The 27,121-nt window shown below is 45.7% G+C and overlaps 1 protein-coding gene across 3 annotated transcripts in view; it reads left to right on the top strand.

The window, feature by feature from the left end:
• LOC121544681 (B-cell lymphoma/leukemia 11B) overlaps window positions 1-27,121 on the top strand; it is an 86,347-nt gene that overhangs the window by 14,202 nt on the left and 45,024 nt on the right. For all 3 annotated transcript variants that reach the window (XM_041854741.2, XM_041854742.2, XM_041854743.2), the window contains exon 2: window positions 9,069-9,512. In XM_041854741.2, coding sequence (XP_041710675.2) covers window positions 9,069-9,512 — 444 coding nt within the window. The remainder of the gene's footprint in view (window positions 1-9,068; window positions 9,513-27,121) is intronic.

The raw sequence follows: 27,121 nt of genomic DNA on the forward strand, positions 1-27,121 counted from the left end.
GAGAAATTGCCAAGAAACTGAAGATCTCGTACAACGCTGTGTACTACTCCCTTCACAGAACAGCACAAACTGGCTCTAACCAGAATAGAAAGAGGAGTGGGAGGCCCTGGTGCACAACTGAGGACAAATACATTATAGTGTCTAGTTTGAGAAGCAGGCGCCTCACAGGTCCTCAACTGGCAGCTTAATTAAATAGTACCCGCAAAACACCAGTCTCAACGTCAACAGTGAAGAGGTGACTCCGGGATGCTGACCTTCTAGGCAGAGTTGAAAAGAAAAAGCCATATCTCAGACTGCCCATCTTAATCTTTTCTTTTTGTTGGCCAGTCTGAGATATGGCTTTTTCTTTGCAACTCTGCCTAGAAGGTCAGCATCCCGGAGTCACCTCTTCACTGTTAACGTTGAGACTGGTGTTTTGCGGGTACTATTTAATTAAGCTGCCAGTTGAGGACCTGTGAGGCGCCTGCTTCTCAAACTAGACACTATAATGTATTTGTCCTCTTGCTCAGTTGTGCACCAGGGCCTCCCACTCCTCTTTCTATTCTGGTTAGAGCCAGTTTGCGCTGTTCTGTGAAGGGAGTAGTACACAGCGTTGTACGAGATCTTCAGTTTCTTGGCAATTTCTCGCATGGAATAGCCTTCATTTCTCAGAACAAGAATAGACTGACGAGTTTCAGAATAAAGTTATTTGTTTCTGGCCATTTTGAGCCTGTAATCGAACCCACAATTGCTGATGCTACAGATACTCAACTAGTCTCAAGAAGGCCAGTTTTATTGCTTCTTTAATCAGCACAACCGTTTTCAGCTGTGCTAACATAATTGCAAAAGGGTTTTCTAATGATCAATTAGCCTTTTAAAATGATAAACTTAGCAAACACAATGTGCCATTGGAACACATGACTGATGGTTGCTGATATGGGCCTCTGTACGCCTATGTAGATATTCCATTAAAGATCTGCAGTTTCCAGCTACAATAGCCATTTACAACATTAACAATGTCTACACTGTATTTCTGATCAATTTGATGTTATTTTAATGAACAATAAAATTGCTTTTCTTTCAAAAACAAGGACATTTCTAAGTGATCCCAAACTTTTGAACAGTAGTGTACCTCACTGTGTAAAGTTCCATTCTGTCTGGGAAACATGCATCTCAAGTGGTCTCGGCTGCAATTTACACACTTACTTGCACGTCAGGCCGACACACTGTGTATCTCTCTCTCTCTCTCTCTCTCTCTCTCTCTCTCTCTCTCTCTCTCTCTCTCTCTCTCTCTCTCTCTTCTCTCTCCCTCTCTCCCTCTCTCTCTCTCTCTTCTCTCTCTCTCTCTCTCTCTCTCTCTCTCTCTCTCTCTCTCTCTCTCTCTCTCTCTCCCTCTCTCTCTTTAAAATAAGCTCAAACTCACACACACACCTTGAAATCAAACCTTACAGCTTCATTACTTTGTGTGTGTATGTGTGTGTGTGTGTGTTCAAACTCCGTTGCTCAAATCATTCTAATTCAAAACAAATGTAAACATCATTCACACACTTCTTACCGTGTGTGTGTGTGTTCTCTGCTACAGCTGTGTGTGGAAAGTTTCAGCAAACCTTAGAGCCAATCAGAGTCCAGTAATTAACCCAGGAACCAATCAGATTGTAGTTTTCTATGCAGGTGTAGGTTTTGGACTTCTCTGTAGCTTTGCCACACACTCTCTTACCTGTCCGATACATGTTCCGTACAGTAGGACTGTTCCAACCTGCCCAGCTATGTGTCTCTGTTAGTGCATGGTCTCTTAGTTCAGATTCAGCATTTAAATATCAGGCCAAGCAGCATACCTGCTAGACTCCTTGGAGACGCACTTAAAGTGTCACGCTCATTAATGAAAAATGCTTCTAGCTGGGCCCACTTCTTGTGAAATGCAGTGTGTGTACTCAGGCCTGGATGTCTGGTTGTGGGTCCAGCGAGGCAGTGTGTGTATTCAGGCCTGGATGTCTGGTTGTGGATCCAGCGAGGCAGGGTGTGTACCCAGGCCTGGATGTCTGGTGTGGGTCCAGCGAGGCAGTGTGTGTACCCAGATCTGGATGTCTGGTTGTGGGTCCAGCGAGGCAGGGTGTGTACCCAGGCCTGCATGTCTGGTTGTGGGTCCAGCGAGGCAGGGTGTGTACCCAGGCCTGGGTGTCTGTTTCTGGGCCTCGCCACAGCGCACTGCGGCAGGTTGTTTGTTGTGTGTGATGAGCGGCTGTGAGTCTCGACACCTTTTGTCGTACTATGCTCTGTATGTGCTACCTCCGCCACACTCTTCACATCCCCTTCTAGAATTTGGCAGAGATGGGATGGGGCGGTGTGTGTGTATGTGTGTTTGTACAGTGGAAGTGTGTGTGTGTGTGTGTGTGTGTGTGTGTGTGTGTGTGTGTGTGTGTGTGTGTGTGTGTGTGTGTTTGTACAGTGGAAGTGTTTGTGTGTGTGTGTGTGTGTGTGTGTGTGTTTGTACAGTGGAAGTGTGTGTGTGTTTGTACAGTGGAAGTGTGTCTCTTCGTCTATGTTTTTATGTGTGTCTAGGCATAGCTTGTGTGTGTGTGTGTGTGTGTGTTTGTAATAACTGTCAAGTTTGACAGGGCTCTTCCTCAGTTTAATGGACGTTGGGTGAACATTGGGTAAACATTGGGTAGGTTGACTATATGTTGGGCTTGGGGAAGTTTGTGACTTACAGTAGATGTTGTCTGTGTGCATATGCCAGGCAGGTGAGGGTTTGGTTCTTCTGTATGTGTGTGTGAATGTGCATCTGCTTTATGTCTCTGTGAGTGTGTGTGTGTGTGTGGTGTGTATGTGTAGTGTGTGTGTGTGTGTGTGTGTGTGTGTGTGTGTGGTGGAACCGTCTGCATCCTCAGCCACAAACATGCAGCCTTGTTGAGAGCAGAGTAGCATAGCATGGTGCAGACAGAAATAGTGAACAAACAGTAAACTCTGTCTTTTACAATTTGATTAGGTACTTTCTCTGGCTTTCATTCCTACCCCAGACCCCTTCCTTTCCCCATTCCCCGTGGAACACAGATGCAGCAGCACCACTATGAATGGTCTTAATTGGCACAGAGGAGAGCTTTCTATCTGGACAGAATTAGAGGAGCTTTCATGATTTAAATGGGGAAGTTTATGGTGCCAGTAAGAAACAATATGAAATCAGTCAAAAATGACGTGTGCTGTCTTAATTAGCCACCTCTGACTGTCTGAAACAGTGAATGGGAGAGAGAGAGAGAGAGAGAGAGAGAGAGAGAGAGAGAGAGAGAGAGAGAGAGAGAGAGAGAGAGAGAGAGAGAGAGAGAGAGAGAGGGAGGGAGGGGAGAGAGAGAGAGAGAGAGAGAGAGAGACAGAGAGAGAGAGAGAGAGAGAGAGAGAGAGAGAGAGAGAGAGAGAGAGAGAGAGAGAGAGAGAGAGAGAGAGAGAGAGAGAGAGAGAGAGAGAGAGAGAGAGAGAGAGAGAGAGAGAGAGAGAGAGAGAGAGAGAGAGAGAGAGAGGTTCAAAAGCATTGTAGTTTAAACGTTATCACATTTGTGTGTGTGAATAGGGGGTTGTTATCTTCAGGGTTTTATTTGCAGTGTGGAAAATGTGAACAGTCTCGCTTTATTAAAAGTGTGTTTGTAGCGAGGCACAAACGAAACAGAGGAGGAAAGCAGTGGAACACTTTACCCCAAGATATTAACATGACATCTCTCCTCTCTCATCACCCCGATTATTACCATGGCAAAAGTTAGCGTAGAATATTGACACACTCCCCGGGCCATATTCTATAAATCTGTGGGCCTTTTTTCTGGGCTCGCCGCTCGCCAGCGAGACACACAATCTGATTGGCCAAATACTTGTCAGCAACAACTCCATTCCCCTTTGAGAGAAACACTTTTGAGTGGAGTGTTTCTGAAATTAAAAAATATGTGTGACGGTACAATGAGCTGGCTGGTTACTGGATTGTGAAGAATTCTGTGGCTTGTCGTTCTTTTTTAGACGCTCAATATGCTTTGGGTTGTTGTGCTTTACACCCGCTACTGGACACGCCTTTAGTATGTTCTCTGACCCAAATGGCACCCTAATCCCTATATAGTGCACTACTTTTGACCAGACAGCCAGCCTTATTAGGGTAAAGTAGGCCAAAGTCAGGCGCTTCTTCCATCCTGCCTTCGCATCTGTCATTTACTAAGAGAGACCCAGACGCACGCCAAGCCATCTTGAGCAACAACCTACCAACATCATCAAGGCCTGCTAATGATGCGTCCCGGAGAGAAAAAAACACAGAGAATCTGTCAGTTAGAAAACAAATAGACATTTTATTTAAATGTTACTTTCTAAAAAAAAAACTAAAAAAAACGGACTTCAATACAAGTCAAATACATGGAGTCTTTGGTGTGTATTAGACCTACTGTATAGACTATATCTCAGTATATGCACTATGGGTAGAAGTCCATTTTAAACCCCACTATGGAGATATCATCCTCTGTCTTTTTCCTCCTTATCTTCCCCTAGTCTGTAGGCTGTGTCCCAATTGGCAACCTCTTCCCTATATAGTGCAATACTTTTGACCCGAGCCACATGGGTCCTGGTCAAAAGTAGTGCACCATATAGGGAATAGGGTGCTATTTGCGACGCGGACCTCCAGTCCCTGCAGAGCGTGCTAGATGAAGATTAATAACATTTGACAATTCTGAGGGATCAGAGAAAAAATGAGACGTAATGTTACCTAGGTGACAGCATGGTTACCGGGGGTGGTAGCAAATGGGTTTCGTGGATGACAGTGTGTGTGTGTGTGTGTGTGTACCTAGGTGCATCGGGAATAGGGCTGCCTGCCTTGGATTTTGAGCCTGTACCCGGTCGGGTGACAGTTAGACAAACAATGCCATATTGCTTTAATTTCTGTCCTGCCTCTCCTCAATGGATGGATTTTATTAGCCCATAATTTGGGAACGCTTGCTGTTAATGGATGAGAGAACGATGTTTGTTTGTTGACTCATGCCAGTCTTCTCGAGTCCAGAGCCCTGTCAGCCCAGTCTAACTCCACTATCACCACTGATGTAGTCTATAAGACCCAGACCCTTCTGGCATCAATATTTGGTCTGCTGTGAGTAACACCTCTTAGGGTAAATCAGAGAGCAACATTGACTAGGCCGTGATTCACTGGTCCTGATCAGGAAGAGAGTGTTGGGCTGTCTTCAGTCACTTCCTGTCACACACACCTCTCTCTACACACAGCATGAAATAGACCGCAGCTCCCACAATGCAGTGCAAAGACATACACTACGCACGGTTGCATCACACATCCCCTGTGACTGCCACTCCGAGACTCACGTTAAGCGAGGGCTTGTATTTAGTACACCTTTATTCATTGAAAATAAAATTGGAATATTTAAATGCAAAATTATCTTCAGTTGTGTTCAATGTCTAAATATTGCTAGATTTTCTAATTCACTTTATTTGCATTTATATGAAAAAAATTTAGAACAATGAATTCACCAAACATCATTATAAGAAACAGGCCGTCATATTCCATATGGAGAGTTGAGGAGCTGAGGCCTGGGATGGTCAACTGGGTCAGCAGAGTGCCTGATAACACTATTGTTAATAGCTGTGTGTGTAAAATGATCTCAGTGGCCTGTTAATTTACATAGGAGAACCACTGCAGCCTAATTTGATGCGCAGATGGCCTGCCTATGCCTGCAGGGCACATCGGGTCTCTGTCGATCGCGCACACACGCACACACAGACAGCTGATGTTATCCTCCTGAGTGTGATCATACAACACAATAATTGCATGTGGACAGTAATGCTACATGCATGTAGACATGATGCTGGAAAAGAGAAGCTGAAGCAAAGTGTCCCTCCTGTCCCTATCTCCTCCACTATGAGGTCATCCTTCCCAGATCAGGAAACAGGAAAGCAATAGAATGCAAATTATAGGTTATTATTCTTCATATTGCTGCAGGGTCCATAGGTATGTTAGTAAATAATCATTATTTATAATATTAAATGTATAAATATTTTATAAAATGTAATCAAATTAAACACATAATTTCTATCCATTTAATGTCCTGTATATAATTTTACTGTGCTGATAATTGAGGATGATGTTTTGAACCCATTCTGGCTGTTTCTGTTAAAAATAAACATGAGCTAAAATAACCCCTGCTAACGGTGCGATCATACAGTAAATCCAGTGGCCTGTGCTCAGTTTGACATTACACATCTGTCTGCATTTATAATTTGGAGCGTTGACAAATGGCAGAAGGATGCACAGCCTGCTGGTGATCCATCATCTAAAATTAGTGGAGGAGAGAGAGAGAGTCCTGGAGGACATGTAAACAGGGCTACCTGAGCAGCGCTCCAGGGGCTCACACTACCTCTACCTTCTCTCCCCTCTCTCTCTATCTACCTCTCTCTACCAGTGGCTCTACCCCCCCTCACACTACCTTAACCTCCTCGACCCTCTCTCTCTCTCGCTCTCTCTCTCTCAATTCAATTCAAAATGCTTTATTGGCATGGGAAACATTTGTTTACATTGCCAAAGCAAGTGAAATGGATCAACAAAAGTGAAATAAACAATAAAAAGTTAACAGTAAATATTACACGCACACAAGTTCCAAAGAATAAAGACATTTCAAATGTCATATTATGTCTATATACAGTGTTGTAGCGATGTGCAAAGAGTTAAAGTACAAAAGGGAAAATAAATAAATATGGGTTGTATTTACAATGGTGTTTGTTCCTCTCTCTCTATCTACCTCTCTCTAACAGTGGCTCTACCCCCCTCACACTACCTCTACCTCTCCTATATCTCTCTCTTTTCTCTGACTCTAACCCCTGTCTTCACCTCTGTCCTCACCCCCAGCTTCTCTCCTGACTCCACTCTCTCTCCCTCTCTCTCTCCCTTTTACCCTGCACCGCTGGTGTATGTGTGTGATGATAACATCTTCGCTATGACTGTCGTGGCGATAGCATCACAGTTTATATACAGCCCCAGGTATCTACAAACATGCTGTCTGCCCGCTTGAACCTGAACCCGAGCACCACAGTACAACACAGCAACCGTAGTACAGTAGAGAGACATTCTGCTCAGCTCAAAGCCTGGTGAACGGGGGAGGGGGGGGGGGGTAAACTGTCAAATAAAACAGCAACAGTAGTGTGTGTGTCTGGTAGAAGTATAGGACGTCCCTGGTGGTCAGGGGGGACGTCCCTGGTATAGGACGTCCCTGGTGGGCTTTTTGTCAGGGCTCTGTCGCCTACGCTGAAGGTGGCAACACCAAGCGAGAGCCTGGGACTACAAAGAGGCGATTGTAGCTGCGTGTTGAAAGGTGAGAATGAGATTTCAAAATGGATGCAATGAGAGAGGAAGGGGGTAAAGAGGGAGAGAGAGAGTGGAGGGAGAGAGAGAGAGAGAGAGAGATAGTAGAGGGAGGGAGAGAGAGAGAGAGAGTAGAGGGAGGGAGAGATAGAGGGAGGGAGAGAGAGAGAGAGTAGAGGGAGGGAGAGAGAGAGAGTAGAGGGAGGGAGAGATAGAGGGAGGGAGAGAGAGAGAGTAGAGGGAGGGAGAGAGAGAGAGTAGAGGGAGGGAGAGAGAGAGAGAGAGTAGAGGGAGGGAGAGAGAGAGAGAGAGAGTAGAGGGAGGGAGAGATAGAGGGAGGGAGAGAGAGAGAGAGTAGAGGGAGGGAGAGAGAGAGAGTAGAGGGAGGGAGAGATAGAGGGAGGGAGAGAGAGAGAGTAGAGGGAGGGAGAGAGAGAGAGTAGAGGGAGGGAGAGAGAGAGAGTAGAGGGCCTAAGAGCATGTTCTGTGTTCTGTGGTCTCTTGTTTATATAGGTGACACAATCAGCCAGCAGATCTGCAGAGCTTCATGCTTTCATGGTCGTTGCAAATACCCCCCTCCCTCCCTCTCAATTCAATTAAATTTAAGGGATTTCTCTCTCTCTGTCTCTCTCTCTCTCTCTCTCTCTCTCTCTCTCTCTCTCTCTCTCTCTCTCTCTCTTCTATCTCTCTGTCTCTCTCTCTGTCTCTCTCTCCCTCCCTCTCTCTCTTTCTCTGTCTCTCTGTCTCTCTCTCTCTCTCTCTGTCTCTCTCTCCCTCCCTCTCTCTCTCTCCCTCCCTCTCTCTCTCTCTCTCTCTCTCTCTCTCTCTCTCTCTCTCTCTCTCTCTCTCTCTCTCTCTCTCTCTCTCTCTCTTTTTCTATCTCTCTGTCTCTCTGTCCCTCTCTATGTCTCTCTGTCTCTCTCTGTCTCTCTCTCTCCCTACCTCTCTCTCTCTGTCTCTCTCTATCTCTCTCTCTCTCTTTTTTTCTCTCTCTCTCTCTCTCTCTCTCTCTCTCTCTCTCTCTCTCTCTCTCTATGTCTGTCTCTCTATCTGTCTCTCTGTCTCTCTCTCTCTCTCTCTCTCTCTCTCTCTCTCTCTCTCTCTCTCTCTCTCTCTCTCTCTCTATCTGTCTGTCTCTCTGTCTCTCTCTCTCTCTCTGTCTCTCTCTGTCTCTCTCTGTCTCTCTGTCTCTCTTCTTCTGCCCTCTGTGGATCCGTCTCACGCTCACTTCTCCTCACACTCTGTCTTTCTTTTATATCTCTTTCAGTCGCTATTTTCTCTCTCTTTATCTCAATGCCTCATTCTCTCTGTCTCTCTCTATTTCTCTTCCCTCACTTCCATCATCTCCAGTTCTCTGTTGAATATTAATAGCACTGACTTTTCTGCTCAGTCTCAGTCCCACACATGCAGATTTATCAAAATGTCTGCTGCTCGCCGCTCTGTGTGTGTGTGTGTGTGTGAGCGTGTACGTGCATGTTTGAGATGACACATTCAGGGAGGGCTCTGCCAGGTGTGTGGTGGTTGTAGCAATCAGGGAGAACAGAAAATCGCTGACTCCACAGCAATGCAGGCAGAGTTCTATACCCCAGAGCTCTGTTCTACACTTCCACGGAACAAATCACACTATTTATAATACTCTCTCTCTCTCTCTCTCTCTCTCGCTCTCTGTCTCTGTCTCTGTCTCTGTCTCTGTCGCTCTCTCTCTCTCTCTCTCTCTCTCTCTCTCTCTCTCTCTCTCTCTCTCTCTCTCTCTCTCTCTCCCCCACAGCGGCGGAGGCTGACCATGTGGATGGCGGACTGTCCGTGGCTGATTCCCTCACCCTCCCTCACTCCCTGTTGTCCCACCCGGCCCTGCTGGACCCCAGCCTATCCAACAGCCTGGCTATGGGTCTGGTTGACCACGACCTGCTCACCTGTGGCCAGTGTCAGATGAACTTCCCCCTGGGAGACATCCTTCTCTTCATCGAGCACAAGAAGAAGCAGTGCCAGGCCCTGCTGCAAGGCCACGGCTGCTACGACAAGATGGCCGCGGACCGCAGCAGTCCCTCCCCGCCCCACCAGCAGCAGCAGAACCAGGGTCGCCACGGCCACTGCCAGCTGAGGAAAGTGGTGGAACCGGTGGAAATCGGAATCCAGGTGACACCGGAGGACGAGAGGCTGATGGTGACGCCCACCAAAGGAATTTGCCCCAAGCAGGAGAGTGTCCTGGCCGGTAGGTCACACACACACACACACATATACAGTGCGCATGCACGCGCACATACACACAAACACACACACACACACACACAGCTGATGTTATCCTCCTGAGTGTGATCATACAACACAATAATTGCATGTGGACAGTAATGCTACATGCATGTAGACATGATGATGGAAAAGAGAAGAACCCAGATCTGTGCTATTACTCTGTCTCTCTCTTTTTCTCTCTCTCTTATTGTAACTGTCAATGTGTCTCTCTCTTCCACACACACAAAAACATACAGACCGGCATTGTCTCTCTAAAAACATACAGACCTGCACTGTCTCTCTCACTTGCACTAAATCATCATACACAGAAACCTGTGCTGTCTGTCTGTCTGCCTGTCACACAGCTCTCCAGAACTGATGCCCCCCCCCCATTCTCTCTCCTCTCATTTACCTCTGTAGCAGTCAGACAGGGGCTTCCTGTTGAGATTGTGCTAGTGCTCAGCCCCAAATTAGAGAGTGAGAGTAGAGAGAGAGGGAGAGAGAAAGAGAAGGAGAGAAAGGGAGAGCTGTTTTTTCCTTCAGCGGATTTCATTAGGGCAGAGCGGGTGCCGTGCGGAGAGAGGAGAGAGGAGAAATAGCACATTACCCACTCAAAGCCCTAAAACCCCCTCAAGGACTCGGCTAGTTGAAACAAATTGTGTAAAACGTGACAGAGAGACTCACACCTACTCTCATGGAGAAATCCAGTCTAAGCCATCTGCTTAAAAGGTGAAAAGCTCATTAAGATTCAAACAGGCAAAAAAAAGAGGAAAAACTGAGCAGGATTAAAATAGGTAGTTTCCTATTCAGTGGGGTAAAGAGGCATTTTAGTTTAGACAGCTGGAGGCATGGGGAGAGTGAGAGGGAGAGAGAGCTCCTCTCCGCCACAGTTATCTTTCACAACAGCCAAGTCCTCCACAAAGAAACCCAGAGGGAACGCAGAGGAAATGGGTCTCATCATTTTTTAAATTCTGGGATGGACAGAGTTACCGGGGGGGAAACCAACGCAGGGGAGCGGCTTATGACACCAACTCACTCTGTCTGAATCATAACAGCTTTTCTTTTCCCTTTCTTCTTTCTGTCCTCCTTCTCCGTTTCCTTCTTTCTGAAATCGTTATTTGTGAAGGTAACCCGCAGCAGCAAATATTATTTATTCCTTGCCGCCACCGCTACGATACCTCACGTATTTAGATGTCCCTTAATAATCAGGAAGTGGCTCCACACTGCTTCCTGATTCAGACTGGTAGTCATTACAGACAGAGAACATATGTGGAGGCTTATCTGAATATTTTCATATTGCCCTCGAATGCAGTATTTTATATAAAACAAAGGATTGATGGCTACTATGTAGTATTTTAGAACTGAACAGTACTATTCTGCACTGAGTTTGTGACTATGTACAGTACACTCCTGCACTCCCAAGTCTGTGACTCCATATGTATACTTCTGCACTTCAGTGTGTGTGGGCTCTGCGGTTTGGCCGGTGCTGTAAAACACTAGTGTTTAGGGGAACTTCAGCAATATTTTACCACTGTGTAACTCCTCTCAACACCTCTCAGAAGGTCCCTTCCTCTCTGCTTTAGAATGCACTCCACTGCAGCTCCTTGTGCAGTTTAACAGTTTAGCTATTTTTATAGAGCTAGCTACATAAACACAAGTGGCTATTTGATACGGTAATTTGAGGCTTGTTCAAAATGTGTCTTAAATTTAAGCTTGATCTTATTTTTATTTTTTTATGTTGTGCTCTTATTCTCCAAGGAAGGAGAAATAATAGACTGTAAATAGTACACTACTTAATGACATCACACAGCTGGTGCGTAGAGCCTGCGTTGAGAAGTGTACTCAGGCATGTGCACTAATTGATTGATATTATTAATTTGAGGTCACGTTAAGGGGATTTAGTATACATATTTGATAGTCTGTAGATAGTCTGTAGAGCATCTACAGATGGACTATCCAAATAAAGTGTTACCACATATTATAAACAACTATCTTACTGCATAGTCTTTTTGTGAAATCAGCACAACATTTAAAAATAAATTATGCTTGTGAAAAATCGAACTGCACAATATTTATTTTAATAACATAACTTGGAAATAATTTTCAGATTAAAAAGGAAAAACATATTAGAGGTTAAATTGGACATGTGTAGCACCAATAGCAAATTAAACCACAGCAATAACATTTAATGTTTCTGATTTCTTCTCACAGTCTTTTACAATTTACATATGAAATATATTCAAGATGATTCACTTAATAAGTTATTTTTTGCTAGCGTTTAATTTAGAGAATATTCTACAAATCAAGGAGGATTAAAATAAGGACAGGTGAAATGTGCCTTTGTAAATCATATTACTGTTTTTATAGGAGTACATTTTACACCTTAAATTAGTGTGAGAGATGGGGAGAGAAAGAGAGAGCGATAGCGAGAGAATGGGGTGTGAGGGATAGAAAGCAGGGCGAGGAACAGAGGCGGCGTCCTCAGAAAGCGATTAAGAAGCTTGAATGTCAGCTTGTGCGTCGGGCTAAACACAAGCCTGCAGCCGACCACCATTCATAATTGCCTCCTAGCAGGGTAAAGTATTATTTTAGGCTAAACCTTTCCACTTCCATTTGTTCTCAACATGAAATGGAAAAGGGTAAAAGAAGACACACACAGCTTATTTTTTATTTTTTATAGAAGTTGTATCTTTGCTATCTAAGCAGTGATCATTTGTCATGACTCCCCCCCCCTTCCCCCCCGTCTTTAAATATATCAATCTGGCAGCTTCTGAGAGAAAGAGAGAGAGAGAGAGAGAGAGAGAGAGAGAGAGAGAGAGAGAGAGAGAGAGAGAGAGAGAGAGAGAGAGAGAGAGAGAGAGAGAGAGAGAGAGAGAGAGAGAGAGAGAGAGAGAGAGAGAGAGAGAGAGAGAGAGAGAGAGAGAGAGAGAGAGAGAGAGAGAGAGAGAGAGAGAGAGAGAGAGAGAGAGAGAGAGAGAGAGAGAGAGAGAGAGAGAGAGAGAGAGAGAGAGAGAGAGAGAGAGAGAGAGAGAGAGAGAGAGAGAGAGAGAGAGAGAGAGAGAGAGAGAGAGAGAGAGAGAGAGAGAGAGAGAGAGAGAGAGAGAGAGAGAGAGAGAGAGAGAGAGAGAGAGAGAGAGAGAGAGCTTCCACAGTAATAGTAGCAGCTGATTGTGACCAGAACAACATTATCAGTCTCTGTGCTCTGAGGGCCTCTGTCTCAGCCTCTCTCGGTTCTGTTAAGTCTTCATGTCCAAACAGCAGTTTGATGTGTGCCTGGGAGAGAGAGGATACTCCCTAGCAGACATAGATGTGTTGTTTTGACAGGCTGCACACTCTCCTGCTTCAAACAGCCATCAGACCCCATCTCATCACCACACTACACACCTACCCTGTGACTGACAGCTCTCACACAGGAAGGGGAGGGGCCAGGTCTTAGTGATCACTTCCTGTCATGTGACACATCATGGCCCTTTTTTCTCCTCTAGTGTCCTCTGTATATTAGTGATAAACACCAGCCTTCTGGAGTGTGTTTGCAGTACAGCAGGCAACCTGGCTGAAATAGCCTGTTTTGTTATTTAGTATGTCTGTGGAGGAAATGTAACACAGAGCAGAAGGTAGTGTTATACACAACAACCCAACCTCTCTCCCTTCAGGCTGTTGATTAAAAAAACTAAACGCAGCCTCTTTGATATCCAAAGTCCTTATCAAGGGGAAAAAGAAAAAGAACAGAAAAACGCTCAGCGTAGAAAAATGGCCTCCACACTTGCAACACCTTGTATTCCATTCCCTTTTACGGTGGTAATTCTCTCCCTCCCCTGGCCTGGCCTGCTGTAAGGAAAGTCAATGTTATATGAGTATATAGGGCAGCCATTGAAGTGGAACCACTCCAGGGTTGAATTCAATAGTTTTCCTACTCTCCGGTATCAGCAGGACACGGAGCCTTGCTCAGCGACTGCCTTATATTGCCACTTAGCCGTCTTAAGATTCAGCGCAATTTAATTATGTTTAATAGACCCTAATTAAATAAAATATGACATTACCACTATAGCCCGGGGCTAGGAGAGCCAGCGGTGTGGGCGAGAGAGAGAGAGAGTGGGACACAGAAAGACTCTCCAGAGCCAGAGCCACCTACCCTGTGGCTCGACCAGGTTAACACCCAGAGAGAGAGAGCCTTTCGCTTAGGGAAAACTAGTGGAAATAGCCCTGACCGTCAGATTGCACTATATAGTCAATTGTATGTCATTAAGCAATCACAATGTAAGAAACGGTAAGGGAGGGAGGGAGGGTGAAAGAAAGTCCCCACCACCGCCGTCTCCACTTCCACCCCTTAAAGTAGTTGGCTAGTTTGAGTGGGTGAGTGAGTTGCTGAGAGAGAGGGAGCATTTAAGTCCTTCCTGTCCTGTCGTTATTTAATTGCGGATTGATTGGAGATTTCGGGGAGAGAGTGATGAGCGGAGATTGGTGCGGTGCTATTTCTCACTTCTTCTGGGCGTTTCATTGGATAAGGCAACAAAATGACCCCATCTCAATACCAATCAGAGGTATGTATGTGTGCTATACATTCAAACTATTTCATAAAGCCCCTTTGAAAAGGCTTATATGGTCTTAATAGTCTTTAGAATAGTCTCATAAGGCCATCTTAATGAACTGGCTCAAAGCTAAGGGACTGCACTGTGGCTTAGCCACCAAACTTGTGAAAGTAAGAGTGTTGATGAGAGAGTTGAGGAGGAAGTTGGTAGTTTTGAGATCTGTGAGGAGCTGTAATAGCTCCGAGGCATTCAGGTGACAGAGTCACTTTACCCATACGCCCCTGGCTGTGGCCCCACCATACACTACCTCTCCCTTGGCCCCACCATACACTACCATACACTACCTCTCCCCTGGCCCCACCATACACTACCTCTCTACACTACCTCTCTCCTGGCCCCACCATACACTACCTCTCCCCTGGCCCCACCATACACTATCTCTCCCCCCAGCCCCACCATACACTACCTCTCCCCTGGCCCCACCATACACTACCTCTCCCCCGGCCCCACCATACACTACCTCTCCCCCGGCCCCACCATACAGTTACAGCTGTGGGCTGTAACTGTAGCTGTGGGCAGTAACTGTGGGCTGCAATTGGAACTGTAGCTGTGGGCTGTAACTGTGGGCTGTAATTGTAACTGTAACTGTAGCTGTGGGCTGTAACTGTAACTGTAGCTGTGGGCTGTAACTGTAACTGTAGCTGTGGGCTGTAACTGTGGGCTATAACTGTAACTGTAGCTGTGGGCTATAACTGTGGGCTGTAACTGTAATGGTGGGCTGTAACTGTGGGCTGTAACTGTGGGCTGTAACTGTAGCTGTGGGCTGTAACTGTAGCTGTGGGCTGTAGCTGTAACTGTAGCTGTGGGCTGTAACTGTAACTGTAGCTGTGGGCTGTAGCTGTGGGCTGTAACTGTAACTGTGGGCTGTAACTGTAACTGTAACTATGTGTGGGAGTCAATGTGCGTTTGATATAATGTGCTGCACTGGAGATATTACCAGGGCTGATGCTCTTGTTGCTCTGTTGTTTCAATGAAGCCATGAGTGTCTGGAACTGAGCGACCCCTTTTTGATCTGTTAATTGCCCACTTTTGTCTCCTTCCGTTCCTGTTCTCTTCTGCGAGCCGTTCATGCACGCACGCGCGCACACACACACACACACACACACACACACACACACACACACACACACACACACACACACACACACACACACACACACACACACACACACACACACACACACACACTTCACACACACACACATACAGTGGGGAGAACAAGTATTTGATACACTGCCGATTTTGCAGGTTTTCCTACTTACAAAGCATGTAGAGGTCTGTCATTTTTATCATAGGTACACTTCAACTGTGAGAGACGGAATCTAAAACAAAAATCCAGAAAATCACATTGTTAATTTGCATTTTATTGCATGACATAAGTATTTGATCACCTACCAACCAGTAAGAATTCCGGCTCTCACAGACCTGTTAGTTTTTCTTTAAGAAGCCCTCCTGTTCTCCACTCATTACCTGTATTAACTGCACCTGTTTGAACTCGTTACCTGTATAAAAGACACCTGTCCACACACTCAATCAAACAGACTCCAACCTCTCCACAATGGCCAAGACCAGAGAGCTGTGTAAGGACATCAGGGATAAAATTGTAGACCTGCACAAGGCTGGAATGGGCTACAGGACAATAGGCAAGCAGCTTTGTGAGAAGGCAACAGCTGTTGGTGCAATTATTAGAAAATTGAAGAAGTTCAAGATGACGGTCAATCACCCTCGGTCTGGGGCTCCATGCAAGATCTCACCTCGTGGGGCATCAATGATCATGAGGAAGGTGAGGGATCAGCCCAGAACTACACGGCAGGACCTGGTCAATGACCTGAAGAGAGCTGGGACCACAGTCTCAAAGAAAACCATTAGTAACACACTACGCCGTCATGGATTAAAATCCTGCAGCGCACGCAAGGTCCCCCCTGCTCAAGCCAGCGCATGTCCAGGCCCGTCTGAAGTTTACCAATGACCATCTGGATGATCCAGAGGAGGAATGGGAGAAGGTCATGTGGTCTGATGAGACAAAAATAGAGCTTTTGGTCTAAACTCCACTCGCCGTGTTTGGAGGAAGAAGAAGGATGAGTACAACCCCAAGAACACCATCCCAACCGTGAAGCATGGAGGTGGAAACATCATTCCTTGGGGATGCTTTTCTGCAAAGGGGACAGGACGACTGCACCGTATTGAGGGGAGGATGGATGGGGCCATGTATCGCGAGATCTTGGCCAACAACCTCCTTCCCTCAGTAAGAGCATTGAAGATGGGTCGTGGCTGGGTCTTCCAGCATGACAACGACCCGAAACACACAGCCAGAGCAACTAAGGAGTGGCTCCGTAAGAAGCATCTCAAGTTCCTGGAGTGGCCTGGTCAGTCTCCAGACCTGAACCCAATAGAAAATGCAATACTTATGTCATGCAATAAAATGCAAATTAATTACTTAAAAATCATACAATGTAATTTTCTGGATTTTTGTTTTAGATTCCGTCTCTCACAGTTGAAGTGTACCTATGATAAAAAAATTACAGACCTCTACATGCTTTGTAAGTAGGAAAACCTGCAAAATCGGCAGTGTATCAAATACTTGTTCTCCCCACTGTATACTGTACAGCTGTTCTCTCTCTCTCTCCCTCTCTCTCTGTCTCTCTCTACCTCCCTCCCTCTTTCCTCCCTTGTTTTATAGTGCTGTTGTAGTGCTGTTGGTGAACGGTTTTGTTCACATGCATTTCAGATAAAGTGTCAGTGTGTGAGATCCAGACCTGATGCATATTTAATTAGCTGCTGGGGTTGCCAAGCTCTGACCTGAGAGGACACACACACGTACAAACACTAGCCTGACTGTTTAGTTTTCTGGATGTGGTGTCTATAGTACCAGTATCAATAACCCACACATCTTCAGAGCTACTCAAATAAAATTAACTCTGATCAAAATCTCCTATTACCACCAATGTCTGCTATATTAGCTGACTTTGTAATTGGCCAATATTTTCTACAGCTTCTGTCTTGTGAGTAGCCAGCCCATGTTTTCTCAATATAAGCTTGCAGTAGAGACTTGCTACTGTGGCGATTAGCTAGCCCTGGCTGTGCTGTGTGAGTAGAGACTTGCTCCTGCAGCGATTAGCTAGCCCTGGCTGTGCTGTGTGAGTAGAGACTTGCTCCTGCAGCGATTAGCTAGCCCTGGCTGTGCTGTGTGAGTAGAGACTTGCTCCTGCAGCGATTAGCTAGCCCTGGCTGTGCTGTGTGAGTAGAGACTTGCTCCTGCAGCGATTAGCTAGCCCTGGCTGTGCTGTGTGAGTAGAGACTTGCTCCTGCAGCGATTAGCTAGCCCTGGCTGTGCTATGTGAGTAGAGACTTGCTCCTGCAGCAATTAGCTAGCCCTGGCTGTGCTGTGTGAGTAGAGACTTGCTCCTGAAGCGATTAGCTAGCCCTGGCTGTGCTGTGTGAGTAGAGACTTGCTCCTGCAGCGATTAGCTAGCCCTGGCTGTGCTGTGTGAGTAGAGACTTGCTCCTGCAGCGATTAGCTAGCCCTGGCTGTGCTGTGTGAGTAGAGACTTGCTCCTGCAGCGATTAGCTAGCCCTGGCTGTGCTGTGTGAGTAGAGACTTGCTCCTGCAGCGATTAGCTAGCCCTGGCTGTGCTGTGTGAGTAGAGACTTGCTCCTGCAGTGATTAGCTAGCCTTACACACGGCAGAGGAAGAGACACACTCAGCTGGCTTTAATTTTTCCTCTATTTCCCCTCTCCTCCTCTCCTGTCCTCCTCTCCTCCTCACCTCTCCTCTCCTCTGCTCCTTAATCCACTGCTTCCAACCCCAGGAAAGTGCTACCTTTATACTGGGTTTGAAATGTTCTCCAAATCATGCCTCCTGGACAGGATCCAAAGGCAGGCGGAACAGAAGACGAGAGAGAAAGGGGCGAGAAAGAGAGAGACAGTGGGAAAGAGCGAGACAGTGGGAAAGAGCGAGACAGTGGGAAAGAGCGACAGCGAGAGAGGGAGAGAGAGAAAGAATGCGAGAAGCAAATAAAACAGTTTTAGTCATTAATAGACAATAAAAAAGGAAAGCTGCATCTTCTTCTTAGCATCTTCAAAATCCTTTTGTGATTTTTGCCTCGTTGCCTTTTTTCGAGTTAATCACTTTGCATGCACTCATTTAAATATAAAACATTTCTTTAATCATCAAAGCTAGTGAGCCTCATGCATATTCATACATCCCCCCCTCTCTATAATCACAGGTTCATTACCTAGCTCCAGAGCCAAACAGCCATTAGCCTCAGCCAGCTCTCTAATCACACACACACAAACACACACACATACACAGAGAGACTTGGTCATCAGCACACTAACCATGCTAACCCGCTGTAACTAACTTCGCTACAAGCCCATCCATCCTTCAATTCTACAATAACTTAACAGACTTGTTACACATTCTCTCGGAAAAAGAAGGCTGGGAATGAAAGAGAGAGAGGACGAGAGAGAGAGGGAGAAGGGAGAGAGAGAATGTGAATGAGAGAGAGAGGGAGAAGGGAGAGAGAGAATGTGAATGAGAGAGAGAGAGAGAGAAGGGAGAGAGAGAATGTGAACGAGAGAGAGAGGGAGAAGGGAGAGAGAGAATGTGAACGAGAGAGAGAGGGAGAAGGGAGAGAGAGAATGTGAACGAGAGAGGGAGGGAGAATGGAAAGAAAGAAAAACCTGTTCTCTGGCTGGAGCTCTGAATATTTGTCAAAGTACATTTGCATAATGACTTTATAGTTCTGCATTAATAACATTTGCATATGAAGCCATGTTAATTACTCCTGATCAGGCTTTTTTGCTTTCATGCATGTTAATTTTCTGCGACTTGCGAGAATTGATGTCCTGGTGTCAGGGATGTGATTGGTGGAAGAGGGCGGTTGTCGAGGCAGGGGGGGTGAGGAAGGAGGGAGGTCAGAAGGAGGAGGGTTTGGGGGGGTAGAGATGAGGAGAGGTTGCGGGAAGGAGGAAGAGGAGGAGGGGGCGAGGGTGTTATTGAGAGAATACAAAGAATGAATGGCACATACATTTGTGTTTTGAAGTAGCTTATTCTTCGTTGCGTTGCTCTCCTACTGTTCTCCCCAAAATCTGCTTTAATTGATGGAGAATAAGAAGGGGTCTTTCCAAAGGAATCCTGCCTCAGTGTGATGAGACAGAGAAGCCAGACTAAATGCTGCCGCTCGCAGACAGCCGTTTCAAATCTATTGTTTACCTCAAAGCAAGCCACTTATTTTGGACCAATACTGTAAAACGGGCTCCGTGAAAAATGAATGGAGGGTATTGTCAGTGTTGAATAATATCGCCCTGAAAACATATATCATACTTCACAAAGCTCTTATTTATTATCTTGCATTTCATTTCCTCTCCATGATTTGTGGCTGTGCCTCTCTGGCTGTATAGCTCAATTGGTAGAGCATGGTGCTTGTAACGCCAAGGTAGTGGGTTCGATCCCCGAGACCACCCATACGTAAAAATGTATGCACACATGACTGTAAGTCGCTTTGGATAAAAGCGTCTGCTAAATGGCACATTATTATTATTACATTTACATTTTAGTCATTTAGCAGACGCTCTTATCCAGAGCGACTTACAGGAGCAATTAGGGTTAAGTGCCTTGCTCAAGGGCACATCGACAGATTTTTCACCTAGTCGGCTCGGGGATTAGAACCAGCGACCTTTCGGTTACTGGCACAACGCTCTTAACCACTAAGCTACATGTCACGGGCCAATATTTAAACGTTTCAGTGATTTGATTGTTTTGATCTGAGTGTTCTAAATTAGTGAACTCTGGATAATTTTTCAGGCATTGTAAGTGACATCACTGCTGTAGAGTCTTTTGTTTGGTATTTCTGCTCGTGTAATAACTCCATAAAGTCAACAGCCTTTTACTCAGACAGCGTTTTAACAAACGTTGTTTAAGCGCCCTCGTTATATTTTAGTCTTTTCCCTGCAGACTGAGCCCATTTAACTATCCCATGGGGCCTATCGGCTGGGTTAAGAGCTCCGTTAATACACCTTTTACTGAAGCTATTCTACTCCTCAACTCTATCTTTCTGTTCATACCCACTCTGACTTCCAGCTCATGGATTTTTGGCCTTTCACTTGTGGTTTTGGCAAATGCTTCACACAGCAATATGTGTTTGTGTGTGTGTGTGTGTTTCTCTAGATGCACAAAAGCAAGAGAGACTGAGTCGAGAGAGAAGTAAGAGAGAGAGAAATATATAGAGAGAAATAGTGAGCGAGAAATGGAGAGAGAGAGAGAGAGAGAGAGAGAGAAAGTGTGTGTGTGTGTTTTTCTTCGGAGAAGGAGAATATGGTGGTCTCCTAGTGATTTGAACATAGCGACAAAATTAAACCCAGGGCTTTTACCAGCGTGGAGAGTCTGGGGCCGCGGCCAAAACAAAGAGATTTTAGAGCCGACAGACGCTCAACACAGGAGTGGAGTAAGGCAGCGAACCAGGCCGTGCTTGACAGCTCTGGCAAACGATGGAAGATGGGGCTCTGAGATTTTTACAGGGTCTCACTCGAGCAGCGTTGTCATCAGCCCGGAGATAATTGTGCTGAAGGACATTTAATCCCTGAAAAATTGTAAAATACACAGGGCCTCCGCGGATAATTCTGGGACTTGTTTCTCTTTTTAAAGCTAGTCTTTTGGACGTATTATTATAATACAGTATCATATCTTAGATTATTTTATTCTCAGCCACAAAATGAATGTGATTGATGGATAAGTTTGGATAAAGTGGTACAGTTTGTCTCTGATTGTGTGCTAAGCCCTGCACTTGTAAAACAGGTATTGTTGCTGTGCAAATAAGTAAGAAAAGGAAAAAAAACAGACATCATTTGATTCTGATAGCATTGTCAGGGTGACAATGGCTTTGTGCAAACTAAGGAAAGGATACTTTCGTATTCATTTGAAAATTCTATTGGATGATATTTTATCCCTTAGCCCTTGAAGAAAGGCTGTACTTATTAATGTTTCCTTTGTTGTTAATGTCACTGTATGGTGTGTGTGTGTGTGTGTGTGTGTGAGAAAGAGTGAGTGACAGACGCAAATAAACGAAAACAGGCCCAGTGGAGAGGACACGCCTGACTTGTAGAAATACTCCTCTCTCTCTCTCTCTCTCTCTCTCTCTCTCTCTCTCTCTCTCTCTCTCTCTCTCTCTCTCTCTCTCTCTCTCTCTCTCTCTCTCTCTCTCTCTCTCTCTCTCTCTCTCTCTCTCTCTCTCTCAATTCAATTCAATGGGAAACATATGTTTACATTTCCAAAGCAAGTGAAATAGATAATAAACAAAAGTGAAATAAACAATAAAAAATTAACAGTAAACATTACACAAGTTCCAAAAGAATAAAGAAATGTGAAACGTCATATTATGTGCAAATATTTAAAGTACAAATGGGAAAATAAATAAACATAAATATGGGTTGTATTTACATTGGTGTTTGTTCTTCACTGGTTGCCCTTTTCTTGTGGCAACAGGTCACAAATCTTGCTGCTGTGATGCCACACTGTGGTATTTCACCCAATAGATATGGGAGTTTATCAAAATTGGGTTTGTTTTGAATTCTTTGTGGGTCTGTGTAATCTGAGGGAAATATGTATCTCTAATATGGTCATACATTTAGCAGGAGGTTAGGAAGTGCAGCTCAGTTTCCACCTCATATTGTGGGCAGTGTGCACATAGCCTGTCTTCTCTTGAGAGCCAGGTCTGCCTACGGCGGCCTTTCTCAATAGCAAGGCTATGCACACTGAGTCTGTACATAGTCAAAGCTTTCCTTAAGTCAGGTATTCTGCCACTATGTTCTCTCTCTCTCTCTCTCTCTCTCTCTCTCTCTCTCTCTCTCTCTCTCTCTCTCTCTCTCTCTCTCTCTCTCTCTCTCTCTCTCTCTCTCTCTCTCTCTCTCTCTCTCTCTCTCTCTCTCTCTCTCTCTCTCTCTGTGGTGTCTCAAGTCAGGTGGTTGAGTAGAGCTGCAGAGTGAGGTCGTTTCCCCAGCCATGTGTCACTGAGAGCAGGAAACTGTGCAGCTTTAGAGAAACACACCTCTGTTTACACTCTCTACAGGAGAGAAACTGTGTAACTCTGTGTAAGTGTTTGCTTGGCCCCACAGACTCACAACTGTAAACACCTGAGTTTTGTATTTATGTTAAGTGCACATTAACCCAGCGAACCACAAACTCACCTTTCCATACACTGCACATATTGCTTAAGGTGTATTTCACTAGGTAGCTAGCTAACAAAGCTGTGCTTTTAAAACTGCGCTTGTAGCCCTTTCCTGCAGTCAATGACCAAAAGTGCCCCCTTTGGCCTCATGGGTGGAAAGTTATTCATATTTGTCATAATTAAATAAAAATAATAACAATAATAACTACGAAAATCTGGTGTTTCTATGTCAAACAGTTTTGTTATATTTCAGTCTTCTGTGATGTATATAGTAATATTGGAATGCAAACTCAAAATTGAATACATTTTTAAAGCACATAACCATGTGTGTGAGGTGTATACTTTTGTTTCAAAGTAGATTTGTTTAAGACTACCAAAAATCACTCTTTGTGACCCTAATTTAGCCCACTGCAGTAAAAGGTAAAAAAATGGGCTCACCTTAATTCCTTTGTTGATGGAACACTTCTGTGTCTACGCACAGACGCATGCACACATGCTCACACGCACACAGCACAGTGAAAAGTTAAACGTTAAAACTGTAAGGAGTTAGTCTCCCACATTAAACCATCAGACACACTGCTGCATGCCGCTTTATGGTAGTCACATGGAACATGGCGGCAGATTTGGTATTTTCCTACCCCACAGCAGGGGAATTAAGTTGACAGTAATTTGGACTGGAATCGCCCCGCCAAAATGTTTTGGCACACGCTGGTAGCTCTCCCTTTCTTTCTCTCCTAGAGTTTTTTCCTTCCTGAATTGTGGAGGTTATGGTGTACAGAGGGAAAGAGCGATCCTTCCAACTATGTCACAACTACTCTGGTACGAAATAACTTTTAAAGGCTACTACATGCTTTTTGAATTGAGTGAAGATCAGTCGCAGAAGGATTTTTAAAGATATATTTTGGTTGGGTGTGTTTTTTCATGCATACATACAGCTTCAGAAATTACCCAGTGTTTATTTATCTTTCTGCCAAAATGCTGCGTCTCACTCGCTGGCTTCATAGGCAGAATCCACGACAATATTCAGGAGTCAAGCTCCCTCCATGTATTCCACTCTCTCAGCTGCTGTCGCGCTGGGTGTGTCAACCTAACAGCATTTGTTTTAGTCTCCATAAAATATTTGAATTTGTGCAGTTAGGCAGGCGCACACATGCGCGCGCACACACACATGCACGCACACAGAGCGAGCTTGGGGAAGGTAATGCACACGGTAAGCCCCTCAAGGCTCCTGTCTAAGAGGTCCTAGGCTGAGGACTGAGGCGAGGGGACACATTTATGGTGCAAAGCCTCTTTTGCTGGAAGAGAGAGAGAGGTAGAGAGAGAGCGATAGAGAGTTAGAGTTAGAGGCAGAGAGATAGAGAGTTAGAGGTAAAGAGAGAGATAGAGAGTGTGTGTCCTCTGTGTAGTGTCACACAATGGCGTCTCTGGTGTAGGCCGCGTGGGATTACCCGTCCCACTGCGCGCACCTCATTCTGATCGGATGCCCACCGCCGCTCTCCTCGCCTCTCCCAGGTCGGAACGACAGAGCGCTGTTCATTCTTCCTACAACGCATACAGCATTCCCAGGAATTAGTCCAGCTCTCTGAGTGTTGCTTTAAATCCTCCAGACCTAACAAGCCGTCCCGGTCCTCTCCTCTCCAGCCTGGAGTAGCCGTGACAATACAGTAGGGCCACTGTGGTTTAGCCTTCTGAAATCACCACTTAACTAAAGCTAATTTCTCACTCTGTTAACCACTGGGAGGATTAGAGACCTGCGCTGGAATAATGCATGTTTGGTGGTGTGGAGGGATGAAGGAGAAGGTGTTAGGAGAGGATTTAAACCTCAATTACAAGGAACCAAGGGAGGCTGTTTGTTAGAAGAGAAGGTGTTTTTTTTGGTATCTGTTACCAGTACTCTGTTGTGTCTGTATGTCTAAACGTCTGAGGGCGGCACAGCCTGACGAATGCGTGTTGATCCCCTTGTTTAGGAAGGTAGCACACGCTACACACACCACGCGCATGCTACACACACCACACGCTACACACACCACACGCTATAAACATCACACGCTATAAACACCACACGCTACACACACCACACGCTACACACACCACACGCTACACACACCACACGCTATAAACACCACACGCTACACACACCACACGCTACACACACCACACGCTATAAACACTACATGCTACACACACCACACGCTACACACACCACACACTATAAACACCACACGCTACACACACCACACGCTACACACACCGCACGCTACACACACCGCACGCTACACACACCACACGCTATAAACACCACACGCTACACACACCACACGCTATAAACATCACACGCTACACACACCACACGCTATAAACATCACACGCTACACACAATGCACGCTATAAACGTCACACGCTACACACACCACACGTTACACACACCACACGCTATAAACACCACACGCTATAAACACCACACGCTACACACACCACACGCTACACACACCACACGCTACACACACCACACGCTATAAACATCACACGCTACACACACCACAGGCTACACACACCACATGCTACACACACCACACGCTATAAACACCACACGCTACCCATCCTCAGGGACATGGTTAGCCCCTTCCCTCGGAGTCGGCAAAAGAGCTTCATATTGTTTACAGTCCTGTGACATCATTCATAGAACCCCCCCCCCCACCCACCCAACCCCCTGTCTGCCACCAGTGGGTAGTGTGGTTTAGCTAACACAGCAGAGTCCCTTTTCCACACACACACCCTGTTTGGTGGGACGGTGCCACTGTATTTTTCTATTTATTTGATGTGAGGGACATTCTGGGTGGCAGTTCTGTAAAATGAGAGTGTGTGTTTGTCTCCTTTTACTGAGAACCAGACTCTGGCCGTAATTTCATTTTCATTCCCCAGAATTTAGTGGGCTGGGGTATAGGGCTGGGGCTGGGGTATAGGGTATAAGGCTGGGGTATAGGGTATAGGGCTGGGGTATAGGGCTGGGGTATAGGGTATAAGGCTGGGGTATAGGGTATAGGGTATAGGGCTGGGGTATAGGGTATGGGGCTGGGGTATATGGTATAGGGCTGGGGTATAGGGTATGGAGCTGGGGTATGGGGCTGGGGTATAGAGCTGTGGCTGGGGTACGCTACACTGGATACCTGGTTTAACCCAATCCCAGCCCGTATCAAAGCTCTGCCTTAGCAGACACCCAGAATTATCCAGTCAGAAACAAACACAGGGGCGCAGCTAACGCACAGCTACAGTAGTTCAATTGATGTATCTATACAACATCACTGTTAACAAAAAACACCAGAGGAGGCTTTCTTTCTTTCTTTCTCTCTGAATCAATGCATTCTGAGAAAGCATCTCCTTCTTTCCAAGAAAATAAAAGCAGCTTAAAGTATTTGGGCTATACATTTTCATTTTTACATTATCATTTTACACACACACACACACACACACACACACACATACACACACACACACACACACACACACACACACGCACACACACGCACACACACACACACACAGCGGGAAAAAGCCTTGATATTTCAACTGGCTCCCCTGAGAGGTGTTTTAACACGCATCCAGCAGGGAGATAGAAAGCATACCTCGGAGGAAATTGCAGGTAGGGGAGCGTTTTTGTATGGTTACATTCTCCCCTCCCATAATTACTATTGGAGTTTTCATTTTTTCCTCCTTCAACCCAGACCATACTATTAGGAGAAACCTGTGGACTAGAGCTAGGTATATACAGTACATTACAGTAGAGCCAGGCCACCCGCAGTGACAGAACACATGCAGCATTTCCTGTCTTTGTGCACGGACAGGGTTTGGAATGGTCATGGGTGAGTCCCCTCCCCTTTACAATGTAAAGTGCTTTGATGACCGGGAGAAGAACTATATAAATTCAATTGACTGTTATCACTTTCATTGTTCACAAACCATTAATATCACCGTCACCATTCATGGTGCTAGGTTTGGATAGTCTGTGAATGTATTGTATGTACCCACCCATTCTCAGGGCCCCTCTCTCAGCCTCAGTCTCAGTGAATCCATGTCTTGGTTCACGGCCTGTGTTAGCTGGGCAGAGTGTGCCATGTGCTGTGGCCTCTGGCTCTGCGCTGGCCATCTGCCTAATTGTAAAGTGAGAGGTAGCATGGTAAATCTAATCAGACTGAGGCCAGTGCAGCAGAGCATCGGCCCCTCGGCCCATCGGCCCAGCCTAATTGGAGCAGCTGAGACAGGGGGAGAGACAGGGGGTAGAGACAGAGAGACACAGAGAGAGAGATCTGCTGCTTGCATTCAGTCAGTGTGCTCTGCTGTACAGTAGGGTCACATACGCACACACACACACATACACACACACACACACACACACATACACACACACACACACACACACACACACACACACACACAGATACAGACGTGAATCCTAAATGGCCGTAGTTAAAGTGTAATGAGCGATGGATAAATGGTGGATGAGTCTATCTGGCTGACCAGAGCTCTGGAGCAGGCACCAGGGATGTTAGCTGGGACACACACGGCACAGGTGTGTGTGTGTCAGAGTTTATCTTAAGGCCTTGGCTGGTTCAATGCACATATGGGCTCTGCCCTGATACAGGCCCCTATCCAGTCCACAGAGAAAGAGGAGAAGAGGGAGGAGAACTATAGAGTGAAGAATGATCAGTCACGGAAGGCCTCTGGAAACGGGCAACTTCACGGTCTGTAGGTAAAATAATTGCAGATAAGGTTTGAAGCCCCCTAGTCTACATGATGAACAGAGGCCTGTACCCACACACTGGTGTCCTGCCGTCTTGCTA

Source organism: Coregonus clupeaformis, chromosome 29 (assembly GCF_020615455.1).
Source record: "Coregonus clupeaformis isolate EN_2021a chromosome 29, ASM2061545v1, whole genome shotgun sequence".
Lineage (NCBI taxonomy): Eukaryota > Metazoa > Chordata > Actinopteri > Salmoniformes > Salmonidae > Coregonus > Coregonus clupeaformis.